Source organism: Sodiomyces alkalinus, assembly GCF_003711515.1.
Source record: "Sodiomyces alkalinus F11 unplaced genomic scaffold SODALscaffold_5, whole genome shotgun sequence".
Taxonomy (NCBI): domain Eukaryota; kingdom Fungi; phylum Ascomycota; class Sordariomycetes; order Glomerellales; family Plectosphaerellaceae; genus Sodiomyces; species Sodiomyces alkalinus.
The window spans coordinates 1816576-1840509 of NW_021167083.1; the positions used below are offsets into that span (position 1 = coordinate 1816576).

General features: G+C 41.0%; 1 protein-coding gene across 1 annotated transcript; it reads left to right on the forward strand.

The window, feature by feature from the left end:
* The first annotated feature begins 20688 nt into the window (after positions 1 to 20688).
* Positions 20689 to 23320, forward strand: SODALDRAFT_311905 (phospholipase D/nuclease). The gene is made up of 10 exons (XM_028609184.1): positions 20689 to 21488; positions 21611 to 21720; positions 21783 to 21855; positions 21907 to 22088; positions 22146 to 22189; positions 22247 to 22320; positions 22388 to 22448; positions 22515 to 22684; positions 22739 to 22941; positions 23042 to 23320. The coding sequence occupies exons 1-10, from the start codon at positions 20730 to 20732 to the stop codon at positions 23259 to 23261; spliced, it is 1896 nt and encodes a 631-aa protein (XP_028466640.1). The 5' UTR covers positions 20689 to 20729; the 3' UTR covers positions 23262 to 23320.
* The last annotated feature ends 614 nt before the right edge of the window (positions 23321 to 23934 follow it).

Consider the following 23934-nt stretch of genomic DNA (forward strand, 5'->3'; position numbering starts at 1 on the left):
ACGCCTAGGTAGTAAGCTAGAAAATAGCGATAATATACTATAAATATATAGGCGTTTTAGAGCTATTAAGCGCGGACTATTAGGCAGAAGACGCGTTAAAAGCTATTAGACCTATTACCTAGGAATAGAGTAATAACTACCTAATAAATAACTATAATAGATTACGGAAAATAAGCTAACGATTAACGACTTCGTAAAGGCTCTAAGGGCGATTCTTAGTAATATAAAGAGCCTATAATCCACCGCTATAAAGCCTAGAGTTAGGAGAGGCACCTTTAACACCCTTAGAAACCTCCCCGATACTAACGATACTACTAATAATAAAGATAATAAAAAGCGTCCTCGTAGCGATACGTCCTTAAAGGCTATTCCTCCCGTAATAAGGAGGCCCTATAAGATATACGAAAACACCTATATTACCGCCGCCTATTAATATATAAGGCCGGATATACGCCCTTATACCTAGCGTAGCCGTAAAGATAATATAAAGGTTACGGAAAAGAGGATACGTGATTATAGTTTTAAAAGCCGCGTAGACACCGTGATATAGAAGAGGCGGGAAGCCTTAGGGGCTATTACCGCTAATAAGATAGAGGAAGTCTAGGAAGATTAACTCTATAATACTACGCCTACTATAGTTTATAAAGACCTATCCATTACCGCGATAGGGAGACTAGGAGCCCCCCAAACCTAGGGGGTAACGCGCCGTCGTTATACGACGACACTATTAAGATTATAATAAGAATAAGGGGTATCTCTTTCTATTAACTAAGCTAGAGCGCTATCACACTATACGATCCTAGGGTTAGGATCGTTAATTTATATCTTTAATAATTAAGGCTGTTTTACGGCCGTTAGACTACCCACGGATACTTTATCTTTATCCCTTTAGGTAAGCACTTATAAGGCTTCTATCCTCGGATACGGAGATATTAAGCTACGTGTGTAATCCCTATCGGGCACGAAGAGGCTATTACGCCTCCGTGACGTCGTATACTATAAGGAATTCGTTACTAATATCGTCTCGGAACGCTAGCTACGCCTATAAGGCTACCGCTAGGACACCGTAAATAACACTATTATTAGCTCTGCTAACGACCGGCCTATCTATAAACTACTAGATATCTACGGCCAGTATATAATTAAGCGCGCGGAAGCTATGGCCGCCACCGCGTTCGCGGTCTTAGTAAGGTATCCCCGCGATAACTCGTATAGAAGATTACGATAACCGCAGTAACCACAGAAAACTATAGTATAATAGTAGCACGAACGCCTCGGCCACTACGGCACTAATACTCTCGTAAAGATCGTCGACGCTACTTAGGGGGTAAAGATAAAAGGACTTTATATAATAGACTATAACGCGTATAGGTAATCGTAAATACCTGCGTAGATCCGGCGGATACTATCCCTTTACCCGTTAAAGCCCGGAGAGGCCTTAGCTATTAGTTTTCACGATCTAAAAGAGTCGGAATCGTTAGGCGGCCTATATAAGTCTATTATATTCGTTATAGACGTGTACACAGGTTATATATAGGACTACTACCTATAGAAAAGAAACTAAGGCTTTATTCTATACGCGTTAAAAGACGTTTTTACTCTACTTAAGACTTAATTCGATATTAGGCCACGCGTTCTACGGGCCGATTCTAAGATATTTTAGTACCCAGAAGTTATTACTTTCCTCGCTACTAAGGGGGTAAAAGGCCAGCTATCGGTATTATATTTATAGGATCAAAACGGCGTTATAGAACGGATTGAGGCATCGTTAAAAGGAGGGCGAGGGCTATAAGGATTAGGGCTAATTTGTCTATATCTATCTACCCTAAGATCTTTAAGACTGCTATATATCTATATAATAGGACGCCACGATATATTAACGACTAGCGAACGCTATATAAAGGCCTACGCGGCCGTTAACCTAACCTTACGCACCTATATGCTTACGGCTATAAAGTCTTTATAAAAACACGCGATACCTAAGCTAAAAGGAACCGCCTATAAAGACTAGAACCGAAGGTATAGATTGGTTATCACGTCGGATACTAATCCTCGAATAGCTTCCGTATTTAGCTACTATACCTAATAGATATTATTACTATAAAAGACGTAGTCTTTAACGAAGATAAAATATTTAATAGTAGGATTAAAACGCTATAAGCTATAGCTTCCGCCGAGGATATCGGGGAACGCCTATAATCTATCCGTATCACCTAATCTAATAAGACCGCGAATAGGCTACTATTAAGGGGTATAGCCGTAGACGTATTAGATCTTAAGTCGGAAGACTCTAACGCTACCGCTATTACTACGGGCACCGCTATTACTACGGATACCACTATTACTATAGGAGAAGACTATACTACCGCTATTACTACGGGTAAAGGCAATAACACTGCTATTACTATAAGAGACGCTATCGCTATTACTGTGGACACTTCACGGTTTACCACTACGAGGTTTAAACCGTTTCCTACGCCTCAAATATCCCCGGAAGATCCTGCGCGCGCGTTTCTTATAGCGTTAGCGGTGGTTAGGGGCGTTAAGGTAGAAGGAGACGATAACTATTAACGGGCAGCCGCGGATGCCCGTAAGGGGTGCCCGTCGGCCGCACGCCTATCGGCCGCGCGCCTATTACCCGCTCGCCTATCTATCGTAAGTATCTATAAGACCGAGAAGGTGTAGAACGATAACGCCTAGAAGGCGTTCTTTAATGCTAGAAGGACTTATAACCCTACACGCGCGAGGAAGTAAGCTATTAATAATAGCGATATCGATACTATAGATTCTACTCCCTCTAATACCTCCTAGCCTCTATCGTATATAACCCGCGAGGATTTCCCGCCTCCACTAAATCACCACCACGATATACGCCTCCACCCGTTATAGGAGCGGTGGTTATAGGCCGAGGGGGAATACCTTAAGGGGTACCGATAGATAGGCTACTAGCAGGAGGTAGGTAGTAATCAGGCTAATAAGTAATAAGTCCTTACCTATAGATAGGTATACACCTATAAATTTAATAAGGAGGGCACCCTTGATATGCCGTCTATGGCATAGTAGACGAAGGTCTGTGAAGAATCAGAAGTGTGAAGTGAAGATATAGAATCTAAGCTATCAGCTCAAAAGGCTCTATAGTCAGGAATACTAATATCTCTTTATAGAGTGATAACTTATCTAAGACTATAGGAATATATATATAGCGTAGTAATACCGTCCTCCGGAAAAGTAATCGTCCCGATTACTTAGATAAGTATATAGATATACGCAGTAAGAAGGTACTTTTATTATCCCGTATTTCCGTTTACTAAAATACCTATATCCTCCCCTCCCTATTATTTAATCCGAAGTTAACTAAAGTTACGCCCCTCCCTGTTATAGCGTTTATAGCTACGATTACGCCGTCGACTAGGTCTATGGCTATAAATTCGGTTATAACTAAAGTTAGGTCTATATAGTTAGTTATATTATCGCCTATAGCGTGGACGCCTATAGCTGCGTAGTCGAGGTTTATAAGTTATTAAGTTTATTTCGTAAAAGTGCGATTTTTCTGTTAGCGTCGACGGCCGATAGCTTTAGGTTACCGAGTCTCCGGTTAACCTTGTCTTCCTTTATCTTATAGTTTTTCTTATAGTCGTGAAGCATTTTCCTGCTATCTTTTAGAAAACCCTTTACCTTAGATCGATAGAGGGCTAATTAACGGTGTGTATCGGTCTAAATAGCGTCTCGTTTTATTTTTAGCTATATAATATAGTTTATGATTTTGGTTTCGAGGTCGAGTAGATCGTTAGTCGTGATAGTATACGGTGTTATATTAGGGTTTTACGCCGGTACGGCCGTTTTCTGCTTCTTTCGCTATAATCCAGATAAGTTCGGAGACTATAGGCTCTTACGTCCTTTATTATTAAAGTTAGTATTATAATAGCTAATTAATTCCCTTACTATCTAATCCCTATTAGGGAAGTTCGGCTAATATAGTCTAATAGTGCCTTTATCTTTTAGTGTGAGTATAATAATATAATGTTTTAGGGGCTATCCTCCTACTATTATCTTAGCTTAGAGTCTATCGATAAGATCTATCGGATCGAGTAATATAGTAACGATTAGCTAGACCACTTATTAGACTAAATCAGGATTAATAGGTATCTATATACCTATAATAGTAAATTTCTAATCTATTTATATTTATTTTACTTAGTCGTCCGTGTGACTAGTTATAACCGTCGCGTTTTTCGGAGCGCTTAGAGGGTTTTACGGTTAGCTAACGATATTAGGATTAGTGGCCGAATTTATTTACGGAGTCGGCGTGTATCCTATAGTTAGTAGTCCTGTGTTTGATATTACGGATAGGCTAAGGGCATTATTACTATATAGTTATCTGTTTTTATCGGTTATAGCGAAACCTCCTTCGGATATCTTCTATAGTCTATCGTTAGTAACGGATACTGGATTCTAGCAGATGTCTTTAAGAGCGACGTCCTCCTAGTATCTGAATTTCTCTATTACTATTAATATAGCTTTAAAAGATACTAATATATTTTAGTTATCGGGGAGATAGTTACTATCGTCTATCTATTCCTTAAAAGCTTTCAACTCCTTCGTTTATCTATTATATTTTCGCTTACCCCCACGAAGCTGGATATAATATACCGCTTCCTATGTCTTATAAATATATAGGCTAAGATTTATTTTTATAATATCTTAAACCAGATTAGCGATCTTAGTATTATCGCCATCTTTAACTACAGTAAATATAGGATAGAAAGTAGATATCGGACCTCTCTGCTATACTATCTTTATCTATCAGGCTAATAGAAATAAGAGTATATCGTGAAACTATTCGTATAACCTATAGTCCTTATAGGAGTATCTAGCGATACGACGGATTAGTCAAATAGATTCGCGGGAATACGACGCAATTACGATTCGCCTATCTAACATCGGATAAGGGCTATCGGTGTTTATGGACGCGTCTGGGTCGGGAGCTGGCGTAATACCGGTGCTTATATAGACGGGTATACTTACTATTTAGGGATTCTTAAGATAGTATGGGTACGAAAGATATACGAATTAATAGGTGAGGGAAATAGAGGAAGTTATCGTAGATATACTATTTCGGGTTAAAAGAGATAAAATAGTGTATATAGTATAAGAGTAATAAAAGAAGAAAGATAACCTTTAGTAGAAGAAAGAAAAAATAGTAGTTATCGTTATGAAAGAAAAGGAAAATTAATAGTGGGAGAAAGAAAATATTAAAGAAAGGCGAAAGAAAAATAGTAAAGAAAAGTAAAACCGGTATAGGTTAGTGTAGTATAAAGTTAAAGAAACGTGCCTCCGTAAATAGGTTCTATATTATTCACGGAAATCAATAAGGATTGCTTTAATAGGGCCCCCGTCTATTATTATTATCCTTCGATTTCGCGATACTCGGCGTTATTCGGTTATCGACCTCGGCGTAGATATAGTTCTACCGGTCTATAAATTTTTAGCGCACTTTAGTCGAGTAGCTATTAGTTATTAGTCTAATTTTTATCCTTAGTTAATTCCTCTGTCGTGATAGGATATCGTCTCTCGAACTTATATATAAGATCGTTAGCATTTTCTATTAGAAGCTGCCGGGGATATTACTCGTTATACTAATCCGGCTAGCCTTTCTATTAGATAAGGTATTCTATATATAGGCGGCCTCCTTATCTAACTATCCGCCGACGGATTAACTTTTCGATTTCGTATAACGTCTATTTATTATTATCCCCGTCCACGATAATCGGACCTAATCGGGTTTTCTCTCTGCTAAAAGTGTCCTTATCTAGTACTAGGACTAGCTATACGATAGAAACGACTCTATACACGCGCTAGGATCTCGGAAAGTTAAGTTTATAGGCGAGAGGGGTAATAACGCGAACGATACGAAAAGGTCCGACGCGCTGCTTTACCTATTTCCTGGAGTTATCCGTTTAACCTAGCAGTTTATAGCCTTTATATAGACGTAGATAGACTAATTCGTTAACCTTAAAGATATATGGTTATCTCGTCGTGTTATATCGTCTTTTTATATCTACTATCGTAATAGTTACTAAGTGCTAGGCCTCCTAATAATATAGCTTTCTTATATAGTTAGCCTATTCCTTATTAAAAGTCTACGGGTAACCCGTATACGCTATCGTATCCGTAACCGACTATAGTCGGAAACTAAGCATGAATTCGTTCGGAGATATATCTAGAGTTATTATATATACTTAATTCAGAGTATATTATATAGCTAGTATAATATCCGGCTAAGAGATATCACTTATCGACGTATAATAACGCAGAATAATCTCGACCGCCTAGTTCTTCCTCTCTGAGAAACCGTTTATCTACGAATACTAAGCCGTGGCGAGAGCGAGTATTACCCTAAGGAACTTAAATAGCTCCTACTAGAATTCCGATATAAACTCAGGATCTCTATTAGAGATAATACGTATCGGTAGTCCTTAGTCTGTTAGCTTTAATATTCGTAAAAATAGCTCTACCTAATCCCGAGCAGTATAAGTAGAGTATCCAGGTATAAGAATAGTCTTTTTACTAGTCTTATAGGTAACCGTTATTAGAGTATCGAATCTATCGACTAATTTAGATTTAATCCTTTAGAAAGAGTATAGATATTTAACTAAAGGCAGCCCGACGATAAAATCGATTATAATCACGGAGAACGGTATAATCATTGGTCGGATTAGTTATAGTTCTCCGAGTGGTTTTAGTCTATCGGTGATATTTTCTAGATAGACCGGGCAGTGCCACGCTTATTCCGTAACGGCAGTGACCTTACCTTTAAAGCTAAAATTATCCAGAGCGTGTATTATTCGCTTAACGCTAAAGTGGTGATTATTATTATAAACTATTTTCAGGATTTTAGGTATTAGTTTCTACGGAACTAGTAGCCGCGGCTTATCGCCTTATACTTCGGATCGTCGTCGTATACTTATTGGAATTTATCCCGTAGAGTGTCGGGTATCACGTAATCGACTACTATATAGGTAGGATACTAGTTAGTAGAGGCTATTAGGTCTCCCTATTCTAATATAGTATAGGTTACTAAAGCTATATTCCGATTAGTCTAGATATTATCTAGTTCGTTAGCGTGAGGTGGCTTACCCTTATCCGTGCGTTTAACCTTTTTAAGGCCTATAAGAGTTTTAGATTCTTCGTCGTTTATAGTCGGAAGTCGTGATAAAGTATCTAGAACTAAGTTTTACTTACCGGGAATATATCTAACCTTTAGTCGGAATTAGCTTAAAAAGGTGGAAGCGGCTATTAGACGGGGATTTAACTTATTAATATCCGCTATCTTTAAAGACGTCTGCTAAACGACGCCTTATATAGACTAATAATCCGTTAAAACCACGATTTATTACCGATAAGATTATAATCGCGTCCGTAGTATCTTATAAGCCTAGACCAGGGCGTAGACTTCTAGTTCCGTGGACTTATATCGTATTTCGGTGGCTATTAGTTTCCGAGAGAGCAATAGGATAGGTTAGATTATATTAACTAGAATCTTTCCACCATTCTAGGGAATAGATAAATAGAAGAGGAAAACACCTAATCCACTATTACTAGTATTTAGGTTAAGAAATATAGTTTATACGGGATTATAATAGTAAAGTCGTATTTCTTACATGACTTGCTTTTATATAATATTAAAGGCTTATCGCTCGATATTAGTAGGCTTATAGATAAGCTTTACCGTCTATTATTAGCGTAAATACTTAGCTGCCGATAGTGTTACTTAGCCCTTCTCCTTTGCCGTATCAAGTAAGCTAGTCATACGTAGTTAGAGCGGGTCCACCTTAACGCGGAATTATAGGATAAAACGTCTTAGGAAACCGACTTTTCTAACGTATATCTTAAGATCCGATAGCTTTTCCGGTATTTTAATCTATTATAATACTTTAATACGGTCTACTATCGTGTAGAGTCTAAGTCCGTTAACTTTAAACCCTAATAATCTAACGGAGTTATATATATAGAAAGACTTCCTCAGTGCTAATACTAATCTAGTATCTTAAAAGAGCTTAAGAATAATGCGTAGATATTCTAAATACTCCTTAAACGAGTTTGAGAACACGATAATATCGTCGATATACGCTCTGTAGAAATAGTGATATAGGAATAGCCTCTAATCTATAAACCGTTAGATAAAAGGCGGGCTATTACGGAATCCTATAAGTATAACTTCGGGTCGCTTAAGTCCTCGTGGAGAGATAATTATTATCTAATCCTTATAGTCCTCTTTTATAGGCAGCTAATAAAAGAATAAGCTGGTATTAAAAGCTGAAAACTATATTTTACCCTGTAGATCTTATATAATCTTGTCCTGCGAGGGGATAGGGTATATATCTAGAAGCATAGTAGCGTTTAGCTTATGCAGATTAATAATAACTCTGTCTTTTTATACTCCGCCGACGGTACGCTATACCACGAATGCTAGGTAAGCGAAAGGTATAAGCTTACGTTACTATATTATCCTGCCGAGTTTATATATCTTATCGAATTTCTCGTCTAAGCAGGTCTTATCCTTACCGCTAAGCTAATATAGGCGGGAGTATAGACTTATTCTCTGCTAGTTATCTACTAGATTAACTCGTATCCGCTTATCCGGGGGTAAAGGGATAATACCTCTATCGCGCTATACGTTAAATAACTCTAATAGGTCTAAGACCCTCCGAGCCTTATCCGGATCTATTACGTATATATAAATACCCTATATCGTTTAGATTTCCGGCACGTTATCTAGTCTCTCGGTATTTATAGTACTATACTTCTGTTTATCCGCTAGTAGCCTATCGTTGACCTTCCGGTAACCTATGGATTTAAGAATCCGGGAGAGTTTATCTTCGGAGGCTTTTAGAATACGCTTTATTAGATCCGAGTCCTTAAACTAATCGCCCTCGACTACCGTTAGGGTATACGCGTTCGATTAGCCGATTAATTCGGCGTCCTTATTCTTTTAGGAATCTATAATACGACTAATACGATCGTTACGATAAATCACGTGTGTGTGATCGGTGTTATTAATATAGTATACGACCTTTAAGGTGTCTATATCGTAAATATAGCGTAGTGCAGTATACTTTAGATCCGGTTTAAAATAATATTCGTAACCTATAGGTAGACTCGTATAACGTATTAGGATTAGGATGGATGAATTTAGGGGAATAAATAAGGTCTATACGGCTATAACTCTACGGATATACTGTCTGGCTAGTTTCCGACGGTAGCCCGAGATCGTGATCCGTATTCTATAATAGCCTATAACCTGTAGCTATCCCGCGGAATACAGGATATTAATGCTATATATACTTAGGAAGACGGAACCTAATAGTATTTTGGGTTTTAGCTTATTAATAACCTATACGGTGATAGTAAAGTGGCCCAATACTGGTATAGCCTAGATCCTGTTATCGATATAGCAATCGAATATAGCTATCTTATGTGCTATTATTTTTCCTACGATACCGTGGATAGGCCTAGGCTTTATAGCCGTGGCGAATCGAACGTTATATACCTAGCTCTAAAGCTATTACTTATCGACTATAATAATACTATAACTAGAATCCACGTAGATATTGGTAGTTGATCCTAACGGAGTAAACTTAATAGGTATACGATAGTAGGTGTGTTGATTAAGGCCGCGTAGAGTAGATGCCTATATATCGATAATATCGTTAGGACGATAAGCGTAAAAACTATATAGGGCATTAGGCTTATTAGGTCTCGGAGGCTTAGTATATAATTCCTATAGAGGACTGCCTTATAATAGTATCTTCTATAGAAACGGTGTTTCGAGCGGAACCTATATAGGTAGTAGGAAACGGTCCTATAAAGGACTATATTAATCCTGTAAACTAGGTAGTTTAACTGTTACTAGGACCTATATAGATATTATCTACGGAGTTATAGGTGATAGAGGACGCTCTGAATACGACTAAGGTGGATTCGGGGGAAGATCTAGCCGTTGGTATAGACCCTATCCCTTAGGCTTCGGGTTTATGTATATATTAGAGAAAATATATCGAAATAACTATATACCGCTAGGGAAATATACTGCGTATTTACGGTATTAGTAAATAACGGGTTTCGAGTCGTGGTTTACGGTTAGTCTAGTCTGTATAGCCCGACGCGGAGAGTGTTATTTATAGGGTATCGTATACTATTCTTCCGTGATCCGATTAACGGTCGGATAAGTGTTAGAATCCCGTATAGGCTTAGCGGGAGGAGAAAAACGGCCTATACGGCCGGAAAAATAAAAAAAGTAGAGGTTAATTTTATCCGCAGCTACCTTATCGGTTTTATAAAGATATATCTCCTCTCCCTCGCTTAAGACTTTATCTATAAACTTAAAGCCTTAGGTGCGAAGAGCTTCCTTATCCTATAGTCGGTAAGGATCGTCTATAGTAACGTATATAATCTATCGGCCTCTACCGGAATAGCCAGGCTTAACCTATTATCTTATTTACTGGCTATAGGGATAATGTTCTTATCGATAGAAACGACTACCTCTGCGGAAATTACGGCCTCCACGGTCGTGAGTGTCTCGATTATTCTAATTACCGCGGTTTTAACCTGCTCTAAAGCGGTGTATACTGAAACGGTCGCCTCCGTTCTAGTTTCCGCGGTTCTGACTTACTCTAAATCGGTCGCCTCCGTAACTTTAACCGGTAGTTTTACCTTTACCGCCGCTATAGTGGCCTTAGTTAGTAACGTTATTATCCGTTTTGTAATATCTACGATAGCTATATAGGTAAGTAGGCGGTTATTGGGGATAACACGGTTCTCGACGGTAGGTAGGACTATAGGATTAATACCGGGGGCACTAAGCTATTCTATACGAATTATACCCTACTAAATCTAGTGCTATAGCGATTATTGACGGTTAGCGATCTAGTCCTTGATATCTCGGATAAAATTATTGAAATGCTTATCGATATATAGACGGGGATAGATCTTACGCAGGGACGGGTCTAGCCGATTCTAAAGCTCTTACTGGATATCTAAGTTCGTACGAATAGAAGCACCGGATACTCTATACAGATAAGCTATAAGATTAGCCTATTCGGCGAAGGATTTTCCGTTAAGAATATCCCGTGCTATAAAACGCAGGTTTATTATACGGGCAGCTATAGTCTTGGGCTAAATCCTTTAGCGCCGACGAAGGAGAGTATATATACTCTTAAGGCTACGGCGGGCTTTATTACGCTATATAGCTATAACGCTACTAACCCACTAAGTATCTGCTTCGCCTAGGAAGAGTCTATCTAGATTAATACGGGCCTCCTCCTATCGGTCTGCTATAGAAGCGAACTATTCGACTTTCTCGATAAAGAGATCGACGTCGTGCTAAATAACCTTATCTCTAGAAATCGTCTAGGATAGGGATAAACCTATAGGATATACCGGGGGACTAAAAGAGCCGATAGAATTTAGCTCTTAACGGTAGGATAAGCGCCCTTTATCACCGTGGTCCGGATTTACTGCCTTACTAGTTATCGTAGCTATAATTAGACTACCGAAGAGAGTCTGAAATTAGTCGTTCGTTAGTATAACCGGCGGAGCCTGGACCTATAGTTACTAAACCTGGGGCTAAAAATAAGGCTATTAGGGGCCGTAAGTGTGGTGCTGGCCACGCTACCGTTACGCTTACTGCTAAGCCTGCTATTCCGCGGCCTATCGGGCGGCCTACTGCTTAGCGGCCTATTAGGCGGCCTATTACTCGGCGGCCTATCGGGCGGCCTATTACTCGACAGCCTACTATACGGCTAATTATATAGCATGCTGCTACTATTACTAAGCACGCTTAGACTAGGGCTATAGAGCCGACTACTACTAATCGATATCTATTTCTATAGATTATCTAAAAGCTCTGGATAGCTCTGTGTTAATATCAGCTCTAGATAGCTCTATATTAAAGTCAGCTAATAGTTCCTGTGTTGTGTGAAGAGGCGATAACGATGCCGAAGGTCGGTTAATACGGGATTCGAAAGGTAGATACGACACACGGGGTTCTAACTATAGATACGAACGTGGAATATTAATAGAATATATAGGGGAAGCTTAAGCAGATCTAAAAAGTAGTCTACGATAGCCGTGGGTAGCAGATAGCCTACGCTTAGAGAAACTATAAGGGGTAAAACGACTAGAGTTCTAACGCCTATAAGAAATAATAGCCTATATTAGTGGTTAGGAAATTTAAGAGCCCTCGGTTACTTATAAGGGAACGGACTATAGAATCTTAGTCTATTCTAACTAGGCTCTACTAGATATCATGCTTTTAGTGATATTTAAATACTTAAGAACCGTGGCTAAAGTGGCCTACGCTTACTACTTATCTATCACCTACTCGGGTGGATAAGTCGGTCCTGAGTCTGTCGAGTTACGCCTTACCCTTTATCTAGCCGCTCTGGCCGTGGGTTAGGACCGGTTATAATATACTTCTGCTTTTCCTTATAGGAGGGATCCTTCCCGATTAATAACTATAAGGCTACTATCTAGCAGGTTCTGCTACTACGCTTAGTTAGGATATACTAAGCTAAATTTATAGATATAAAATAGCTCTCTTTCGACGGGTGTAAACTATTCTATTAGCTACTAGGCAGGTATAGTCGGATCCGTAGTAAGCAGTAGTCTAACTTAAAGTCTAAAACGTTACGACTTTATAATAGGGGAAGTGGCAGAAAATGGATAACGTAACTTAGATCGATAACATTAAAAGAGGGGTAGGTAAACAGAAATAGACGGTGAGCAGAAGGCAGAAAGTCGTAAAAAGGCGAGAAAAAGAGAGATACGTATCTGTAAAGCGGTCGGATAAAAGATATGATCTCGAGTCGTATATAGTTATAGTCTAGGCTATAACTGTGTGTGTGTGTGGGTAAAAGCCGATAATCTATAGGGGAGACGATAGATTAAGCAATATAGTCGATCACGCTAAGGCGTGCAGAAAACAGATACGGATACGCGCAGAAATACAGATACAGAAAAGAACAGGGTATAGTATAGTAAACGGTATTAACAAATAGTTAATACTATTAATATGCCGTCTATAGCATAGCAGACGAAGGTCGATAAAGAATCAGAAGTGTGAAGTGAAGATATAGAATCTAAACTATCTGCTCGAAGAGCTCTATAGTCAGGAATACTAATATCCCTCTATAGAGTGATAACTCATCTAAGACTATAGGAATACATATATAGCGTAGCAACCCTCCTTAAGTGTAAGGCACGCCTCGTAGTCTAAGGGGATTAATAAGAACGGTTAGAGACTAAAGATAACTACGCCATAACGCTAGCCTCGCGGTCCTTCCGTATACTAATAGCGATCGCCGCCCGATTTAACCTAGAGATAAGGCAGTTCGATACCGTTAACGTGTTTATTAACGCTAGTCTTAAGGAAGAGGTGTTTATAAAGATACCGTAAGGCTATAAAGTACTAGGCAAGGTCCTGCTACTACGGAAAGCCCTCTTCGGTTTAAGGGTATCGCTACTACTATAGTAAGAGGAATTTAGCGGCACGCTATAGAGGATAGGCTTTATAGCCGTCCCTAATAGCTCCTATATTATAATCCGCGAAGGTTTAATCCTATTCTTCTACGTTAACGATATCGGACTTATATACTATAGAGACCATAAAACGGACGCCGACGACCTTAAGGCTACCCTTAAGCGAAGTTACAGGTTATTAGGAGGCGAAGAAATCCGTTAGTTCCTAGGAATTAAGGTCCTAAGGGATAAAGCCACCCGTAGGTTATAGCTATTATAATCCTCCTATATAGAGAAGATCGCGGTTAAATACTACGTAGATATACTCTGCCGAAAACCACTAAAGGTCCTATTATCTACGGAGCCGGTAATACCCGAGATAGTACCCGCGCGTCGATTCCCGAGGTCCGTTAGTATCAGGGAATAATCGGTTCTATCCTATACACTGCTATCGTGATAAGACCCGATATCGCGTTCGCCTACTCGAAGCTTTCCTAATATAACGTTAACCCCTCCTCTAACCACCTTAAAAGGGCTTAATAAGTGCTACTATTCCTATACTATATAAGACACTACTACTTAGAATTCGGTGGGGATAGACTCTTCCTAATAGTAAGCGACGCGTCCTTTAGGGATAATCCAGACCGTAAGAGCTCGTAAGGATATACGATAAAGCTTTTCGGCGGCACCGTTAACTAGAAGGCGGGTAAATAACTAATAGTCACGACGTTATTAATAGAGTCGGAACTACTCGCTCTTACCGAGACAGCTAAGGAGACGCTATTCGTTAGCCGGATATTAAGGGATTTAGAGCTTCGGCTAGACTAATAATAGCTATAGCTATACTACGATAATTAATAGACTATTAACCTTATTAATAAAAAGGTATAACGCCTGCGAATAAGGCTGCGGTACGTCGATATTTATAACTAGTAGGCGCGTTAGTCAGTATAGCAGGGCCTTTTTAAGGTTATATACATTAATATAAAGGAGATAATCACGGACGGTTTAACAAAGGCACTACCGGAGGCAGGAATTAAAAGACTATAGTAATAGCTTAATTTAACGGATTAAAAGGACCGTATAGAGTAGTCTAAATAACTATATAAAGAGATTAAACGCGCTAAAGCCACGGCCGTAGTAACGACGAAGGCCCCCGAGGGCGTAGCAGATCCGATAAATATAGATCCGATTAAGCAGATCCGGCTAATCAGGATCAAGGAACTAATTAAGATAGAATTAAATTAAACAGTTAAACAGGGCGGATTTAGATCCCTTTTACGAGGGCGTTTTCCCTTAACTATTGATTTTACGATAGAAAAGCTAAGAGTGTTTAGTTTAAACCGAAGCCTCTAATTAGTTAGTTAACCTGAGAAGACCCATCTTAACTAAGGGGGTGTGTCGTATAGGCACGGGGACCACGACGTGGTCTATAGGGGATCTAGGGGGGATCCACGCTATACCTAAGGGCTTCGGATATAATAGGGGCGGATACCGGAAAAGACCGGATAGGATCCAAATAACTTAGTACCCATAACAGAGTCTTCACCACCTAAATTAAGGGCATAAAAGACTCTCCTAGATATAACTTAACATAATACACACACACGAGATTTCTGCTCTACTAAGTTGATTATTCAAGTGCCTTTTGACGTGCGACACTATAGAGGATCGCTACCTTATAGGTTATAGTAGCGTTATAGGTTATTAACTGCCTACTCTATCTACGCCTTATATTATTCCTTATGAGTAATAACGATATTGTTAACGTAAAAGAATAGAATTAAACTATATCGTAGAAAATAACACGATTCTTACGGTATTATCTAGAATCCGCCCGCTAATAGGATAGCCGAGAAGTGCTTTTACTATAATAGCGGGGACTCCTTAAGTCTATATAACGCCTTTTTTAGGTGTAGATAACTCCTAAGGGCTAGAAAGCCTAGCGGCGGGTATATAAAGATATTATAGGAGAGGGGCGTGTGTATAAACGCGTTTATAACGTTAAATTATAATAGTATAAGGTTAAATCGGGCGGCGATAGCTATTAACGCGCGGAATAACCGTCCGGCTAACGTTACTGCGTATATCTCCTTAAGCGAGGATTAATACTACTAATCTTCTTATACTATAAGCCTTACCTTATATTTATATAGAAATCTATACTTATCGAACTTATATATTATTACCTATATCGAATTAAGAACCTGATATCTATCTGCTACGGACGCCGGCACCCGTATCCACGACCCTATCTCCTTATAGCTCCGCAGGTAGTCTTCTTATACCTATCGGAAACGGTGGCCGTAAGGGTGCGAGGGTATATCGTAAGGGTTTTTCGGAGGAGGAGGGAGGTCTTTACGGTGGTTCTTTACGGCCGCCGGGGTAACCGCCGGAGTAACCGCTAGGGTTATATTTCCCGAGATAGCCTCCCGGGTTATACTTCCGGTGGCTACCGCCGGGGCTATAGATTCGTTGGGTATCGTTAAGCGTTATTATAGCGCTATAGACGTGGACCTTTTTAACTGTAATTTAGTTAGCGGAGTCCTATTTAATATATATATATAGGGGGCGTAGCGGCTAGTATTAAACGTAGTAACCTAATAGTCTTTTTGCTAGCTATCTCCTTACCGAATTGGTTACGCTTCTTTCTTTAATAGGAGCCCTATAGCCGTAGCTATAGGGGTATTATAGCACCGTATTCCGTTATCCTAGAACCCTACGGCCGTAGGGGTATCACAGTTTCCTGATATAATAGCTGCTATTAGTGCTATAACCGATAGCGGGGTTACTAGTAGAGTAGAAAGTAGTGGATCGGGCGGATATAGACGGTGATTAGGCACTACACCGGCTAAATCACACTATTCGTGACCTAAATCTTATCCTGATTAACTTAATATAGCCTCCTCTACCCTCTTACGGCCGGGTATTACGGACTATAACCTTAACGGTAAAGCCGTCGAGGAAGGGGATTCGGGGGCGTTTATCCCCGGATCTAATAATTTAAAATAAGCAGTTATATAAAGGCGGGGGTCCTTAGCTTATACGTCCGTAAACGGCCGTGAATCTCTAGCCCTCTCCTGCTCGATATAACTAATTAGGTCTTTTAATTACTCCTTAGTTAATTAACGGAGGTTATCCCTAAAGGCGTTAATATCGCCATTAAAAAAGGTATATTCGTTAAAATCTATATCGCGCGTGCGAACAACGCGGTGGTAGCGCTAGCCTAGTACCTAGATACGGAAGATATTAGTGGAATCGTAGCTAACGAGGTAGCCGATATAGGCGCGGGGAGCGATACGATTTAATAGCTTATTCGCGCCCTTTTAGGCGTCCTTTATTATCGTGTACGCTTTATAGCCGTAAGCTCGAAGATATAATAAAATCGGCTTCCTTCTAAAGAGAACCTTATATAGCGTTTTCTAATCCTTTTACTGCCTTCGTAGCGTCCGGTTATAGACGTATATAGCCGTGAGAATAGCCTTAGGCTATATAAACGGCGGTAGTTTTACGTGGATATTTATCGTATAACCTTTTAAAATAACCATAGCAGTAGCGCGTTTAGTACCCCTGTTCTACGCTTAAGTATCAGTAGTAGATACCTTTAAAAGGATACCCTTATCTCGCAGGAATTAGGTGATATCGTGGGATTAAGTTAGCTTATTATTAGATTCGAAAACGCGTACCTTATAGCCTAATTAGCGGTCTACCCAGGCGAGGAATTCTTTAATTATTACGAGGATATCCACTACTAGCTTACTTTTTATAATATAGGTGGCCGTAAAACCACTAAAATAGTCGGTAAAACATATAAACCGTGAGTCCCCGTCGGATATTCGGTTAAAATCCGTGAAATTAATCGCCCACCGCTCCCCTATATAGACAGGTACGGTATAAGGGCGCCTACTAACTTACCGTTTAATCTTTATAAGCTCGTAGGTCTCGTAGTCGATAGTTATTAGTCCCTTTATTAAAACCCCCTACGTCTACTCTTCTAGGTGCCTAAGCGGTTTAGGGCTAGCGTGCCCTAGTCGTAGATACTATAAGATACTCTCCGTAGTGCGTAGATAGCGTATCGTCGATTTATAGATAGCTTTTCGGGCGGAAGAAGAGCCTAGAAAAGTAGCCGTAGATTAGTTAGAGGGTATATATTTAATAACGGTTTAATTAAAGCGGTGACTTAGCTAGTATAATATAGATTTATCGGAACGCCGAATATAGTTATTTAGTGGCTTCTAATTCTACTAGTATCCTCGTAGTCGTAACTATTAGTTTAAGATTAAATTATAGGTAAAATCCTCGTAGTATACAATATTTAATAGCCTAAAATCAAGGCCTCCTATTAGTCCGTTTAAACTAACGGTCACGTTACCGTAACCTTTAATAGACAGGGATAGACTGCCGGCTACCACGTAGTCTCCCTATATAGCGGGTATAAAATCAGAAAAACGGGAAAAATCGTTAAAAATATAAATAGTAGCACCGGAATCGAGGATAGCAGAGGCTCGAAGAGGGTAACTAGTAGTAGCGGTTCCTGCTATGAAGCTAGCGGCGTAGGAGACGCCGCTACGGACACTACTATAGTCGAGTCACGCCTCTTTAAGCTATACAGAGTCCCGGCTTATATCCTTCTTTACCTTCTTTACGGCGCATAGTTCTTCTACTTCCGTGCGTAGCGAGGGGTCGTATTTAAGGATCTGTTAAACGGTTATTTTTGTGCTCTCGAAGGGTGTCTAATTGTTATATGCTATATCCGGGAATAGATAGAAGCAGGCGTTAATATCGTAGCCAGGCATAGCGTATACACGGCAGATCTACTCTTTTTATAGAGCAGATTAGCGGCGTTTAGAAGAGGAACGGTTAGCTAAAGCAGCAGAAGGTATAGCTGCAGGAGTCTTAGCTTTATTCTTCCCACGGCCACCCTTCTTAGGCTTAGTCGTGGTATTTAAGGTATCCTTACCCTTTTCGTTTCCGGTATACAGTGCCGGAAATACTATAGCGCGGTGGCTACCGTGTTTTCCTTAGTCTTTAAGTCTAGTATTAATATACTTCTAACTAAGGGTATAAAGATCTTCGGGTATAACTACTTAGTTATCTATAAGGCGTCCCTCAGCCTTAGTCTAATCGCGGCCGGTATAGGGGCGTATACCTCTAAAGAAATTTTTAAATATATATATGTAGCGGGCTTCGAACCGGTATCTTTATAGCTTTATAGTAGTAGCTGCTATTTATCCAACCACTCCCCGAGCTTCTTAAGGCTATTCGCAGGATAATAAGTATACTCGATATACTCTTCGTGGGTATCGGTTTAGCGGGTGGCTAGGTACTAATCCGTATCGCGTTTAACGACATATACCTCGCGGGGTATACCTCCTTATAGTAGTTATCTACGGCTTTAGTTAATAGTATTAATCTGCTAGGTTAGTATACTGTTAATCCTCTTTAGGTAGCTATCGTATTATGCTTATAGGATCTTCTAGCGCGCGATTTCGACGTTATACGCCCTCTAGCCGGCCTCCGTAAGGTTAAGATATTATATAGGGGTACGCTTAGGCGTTATAGAGGGGAAAGAGTCGTAATTCGGTATTATAGACTCCTCGGGGGATTAAGTCGGATCGACTAGGCAGAGAAACCTCTACACGTTATTATAAGTAGTAACCGATCCGTATAGGCATTGCCAGAGCTCCTAATCCTTATAGGTTTTATACGTAATAGGGCTAAGATACGATATCTTTACAGTTACGTAATAGAATTGTAAATGGTCGTAAAGTGTTATATAGAGGTTATAGAATAGACTCGCTATATCGGCACGGTTATAATGCTTTAAATCGGTAGTAGTAAAGGTAATAGGGTAGGTAAAAATGGGTATATCTTCACTTAGTAAGTGAAACTCTTAATTGTCAGATAAAGCGTAGTTAAAATCGTTATAAAATAGGTTAAAATTTGATTGAGGTAATTGTGTATAATTGTAACTGTCTTAGACCGTCAGGGAAACGCTGCCACTGTATTTTATATGGTGCAGATTCTGTAAGCGTCTACCCGGATTGTACTCTTGGTAATCCGGCCTATTATGTAACCGAAAAGACTGTGGTCTGTTCGACAGAGATCGCCGATTATAAGTCAGACCACCCCCCACCCGCCCACACCCCCTAGCCGCCCCCTAACCCACACTAAAAAAGGGGATTTCGTACCCCTGTTATTTTACTAACTGTAAAAGGAAACTCTATAAAATTAAGATAGTATATAGATCGTTATACAGTTACTATATATATAATTTTATATTTTCTATATACTAAAGCTATAAGCTAGAATTAGACCTAGAAGTCACCTGTTAGTGCTATCTAATACTTTCTTAGTAAACCTTAACAGTATAGAAAATTCTATATTAAATTAACGGAACTAAGATACTATAGCTACTATATCTTAGAAATCTTTATAAATTATAGATTATCTGAAAGTAAAGTTAAATTCATAAAATATAGTACCCTTAATCTAATATACTAGAATTAAGTTTCTCCTATATTAAAGTTTACTAGGAGAAAAGCTTTTCTTAAATAACTTAAGAGCTAATATATAATATTAACTTATAATTTATAATATAAACTATATCGAATGTTATAAGATTTTTAGGATATAGTAGCTATGGTATTTTAGTCCCGTTAATTTATTATAGAATTTTCTATTCTGTTAAGGTTTACTAAGAAACTATTTGACAGCACTAACAGGTGACTTCTAGGTCTAATTCTAGCTTATAGCTTTAGTATATAGAAAAAGTAAAGTTATATATATAGTAACCGTATAACGATCTATATACTATCTTAATTTTATAGAGTTTCCTTTATGGTTAGTGAAATAACAGGGGTATAAAATCCTCTTTTTTGGTGTGGTTTGGGGGGCGGTTAGGGGGTATGGGCGGGTAGGGGGTTGTCTGACTTATACGGTTATACCTAATAACCTCCTTAATATAACCCTCTTATTAGGCGGAAGTCCAGCACGCTATAGCGTGCAACAGGTTCTAAGGATAACTCTTTTCCTTATTTTCCCACTAAGGTACTTCGTACAAGGCGAGGAGGTGTACGTACCTTAGGCATGACGGGTGGTTTGCCACGTGATATCGCGTGGATATCGTGATTCAGATCATTCCATTTTAGGGGCACGTTCCAACCACCCAACAGGATCAATTCTGCCAACGAACCTAGAACCCGTCGTCCATGACAAGGGCTTATTCCATCCCGCCTCGCCTAATCTGGAGTCCTCAACTGCTTCTATGTGGGGAGTTTAGTCTGGTGCTCTCCTCCTTCGCAGACACGAGCAAAGTTGACAATAGAAACACTTCGGGACATCGTTCGTTTCTCATCATGCTTCCGATTGAAAATAATGAAAATTCCCACGCTGGCACACCGCTGGACCAAGACGCGAATGGCGGATACGATGAAGAAACCGCTCTGAGGCATGCTATTTCGTTGTCTCTTCAAGACGTAGGTCTTGCACCAGACACCCATGACGCAACAGTAGACCGCCAGGCGCCTGGTACCACTCTCCCGTCTACCGACTTTGGCGGTGTGCGACTGGACAGGAGAAAGATGGAAGAAGAGCGTCTTGCGAGACAGCGGAAGAGGACAGCTGACGAAGCTGGAATGAGTTGCTCCCCCCCCCGGCCGAAGCCCGCGATACACAAACCCTCGCCGCCCAGGGAGAGCCGGGGCACGAGACTCGCAACAGCGCATATTCCTCAAGTGTCCAAACACGATGCCACGCTACCCTTCGCACGTGGGGTCGTGAAAAGAACTCGGGTTGCTGGTCTCACAAGAGGAACTGACGATATCACACTCGAAGAAATACTCGATAAAGAACGTCTGGAGATGGCTGTCCTGACGTCCTTCCAATGGGATGAACAGTGGCTCTTGTCCAAGATAGACCCTGTCAGAACTCGTATGGTTCTCATCGCATATGCAAGCAGCGAAGCCCAGGTATGTGCCCTCACTCTGTGAAGGCTTTCGTGGTGCCTCCCTTTATATATATGGACGTGTACATATAGACATACAGGACAAAAGCCCTAGTGATGGACGTCGAGCGGTTGACGATACCATAGAAGCAATCGATGCAGAACAACGTGCCATCCGATTGTATCAGGTTTTGTTTTCCCCCAATGGGTACTATGGGTCATCTGCACTCCAAACTGCAGATATTAAAGTTCGAGAGGCGAGTACAAAACGATCCTTATATTGGACGACATCAGGTACTAACAGGGGAAGATGGAAAAGTCACCTTCGTATCGTCATCCCAACTGGCAATCTTGTTCCGTATGACTGGGGGGAGAGCGGTGAGCTCGAAAATGCAAGATCCATGTCAACCGATGCCTGCCGAACTGCCGCTGACACAGCACAGATGGTATTCCTCATTGACCTTCCTCGGCTTGGGGGTGCCGAAACTGTCGAGATCGCCGAAACATGTTTTCAAACCGAGCTGCTGCGTTTCTTGAGAGCACAAAATCTCGACGAGAACATCGTTAAAAGTATTGGAAAATATGACTTCGCCGAGACGACTCGGTACCGCTTTGTTCACACCATGTAGGGTCGTTTATACCTTCTCGCTTCATGTCCAACACTGACAGATGTCGATGGTAGTGCCGGAAGTCATTCTGGCTCCGATCAGCCCTGGCAACATACGGGTAAGGACCTGACCCCCCGTATCTTGCGAGAGTTCTTGCCCCTAATGACATTTTCAGGCTATTGCGGTCTCGGAAAGGCTGTCACCTCCCTGGGGTTGGCCACGGAAAGACCCGTTATCGTGGATTATGTGGTACGTAGCTTCACATGCTGATTTCGGACAGGGGAGGGATAGCTATGCTAAATGGCGGTTACCGCAGACCTCATCTTTAGGGTCTCTGAATCACTCGTATCTTGAATCAATTTATAATGCTTGCCAAGGTGAGTACAACCAATATCCGGCGACTGCCAATATGCATACGGAATAGTAACTCACGTAATTTTCAGGCGACACCGGTATGAAGGAGTACGAAGCTAGACAGCCCATGTCCAGGAGGCGCAAGGGGGAAGAGAACAGCGCGGGACACCAAGACGAGGATTCTTCCCCCTTGGCCGACCTTTTCCGGATATACTTTCCTACAGAGTCCACCATCGCTAGCAGCCGTGGCGGCAGATCAGTTAGTTATAAGCGCGGAGGTCATGCGTGTGTTTTGCTGACATGATGTCCCCAGGCTTCTGGCACAATCTGCTTCCAGGAGAAGTGGTGGAAGTCGTCTACTTTTCCCCGCGAGTCAATGCGAGATTCAGTATGCACAAAGAGAGGAGTCCTGATGCACACCAAACTGATACTCGTGAGAGGGCGAGAACATGAAAGAAAGGCTGGCAGTCCAGCCTGGGCTTATATCGGCAGTGCAAACCTCTCGGAGAGCGCATGGTAAGGAGAACGCTCTGCTCCGTGTGACTATGCGGCCCGTCCATCCCTTTTTTCTTCTTTTTTTTCTCCTTAAAGTAAAAGCTAACAGAGACGACACCAGGGGTCGGTTGGTGAAAGATCGGGGTTCAGGTCAAGTAAAACTCAACTGTCGCAACTGGGAATGTGGTGTTCTGGTCCCTGCCACTTCCAGGGGAGAGTCAGGTATCGAGAAAGGCGACCCTATTGGGCTTCATACGTTCACCGGGACGGTGCCCGTCCCAATGCAGACGCCGGCAGCAGCCTACGGGGCAAGCAGCAGGCCGTGGTTCTTTTCACGGTGATTGGTATACCGGTCGGATTTAACCCATGGGTCATGTATTTTAGAGTACTAATATGTCAGAAAGAACCGGTTACCATTTCAACCGGATGGATCTCGTCGCTTCCTTGCTGGCATGCAAACCAGTTTGCACGAATATCGAGTCCTCCCTAGCCAGACAGAAGGGCACCGCAATGGCATGCCACTCCGTAGTTGCTCTCTCTAACTTCCGACAATGCGCCAATCGAGTAGCAAAATTTCCTACATGATATATATCAGTCTTCTCCAGGCTGTGCCGTGAAAGCAGGCTTTACTGCCGTAACCCCCCCAATCACGATGGGTACGAGGTTGCCGAAGGGTCGAGAAGGCACTGATGTACCAAGCAGGTCCTCATCTGAATTGCGGATAACTGGCCGCCAATAAGCGAGGGTCTGGACTGCCCTAGAAGCAAGCCCAGCGCGGAGTACACTACTTACTGAGTAGGAGAATAGCGCCGGCATGGGACTAAGGTGAAGTGGCCTGGCAGCGGGTAGCCCGGCTGGAAATCTCCGGAGATTTACAGATTAGCACATGCCTTAGCTCGAAGGACGGCGTATCATATTGTTCCATTGTTGATAGAAGCAGGTGTGTGGACTGGAGCGTCCTTGGGCGTCCTTGGGTGTCCTCGGATGGCCCCGGTCGAAAAATGCAACCAATAG

Coding starts and splice junctions, on each gene's coding strand:
- SODALDRAFT_311905 (XM_028609184.1), top strand. CDS start 20,730: ATGACAAGGGCTTATTCCATCCCGCCTCGCCTAATCTGGAGTCCTCAA. Junction 22,190..22,246: donor TCAGCCCTGGCAACATACGG/GTAAGGACCTGA, acceptor TGACATTTTCAG/GCTATTGCGGTCTCGGAAAG. Junction 22,321..22,387: donor CCGTTATCGTGGATTATGTG/GTACGTAGCTTC, acceptor CGGTTACCGCAG/ACCTCATCTTTAGGGTCTCT.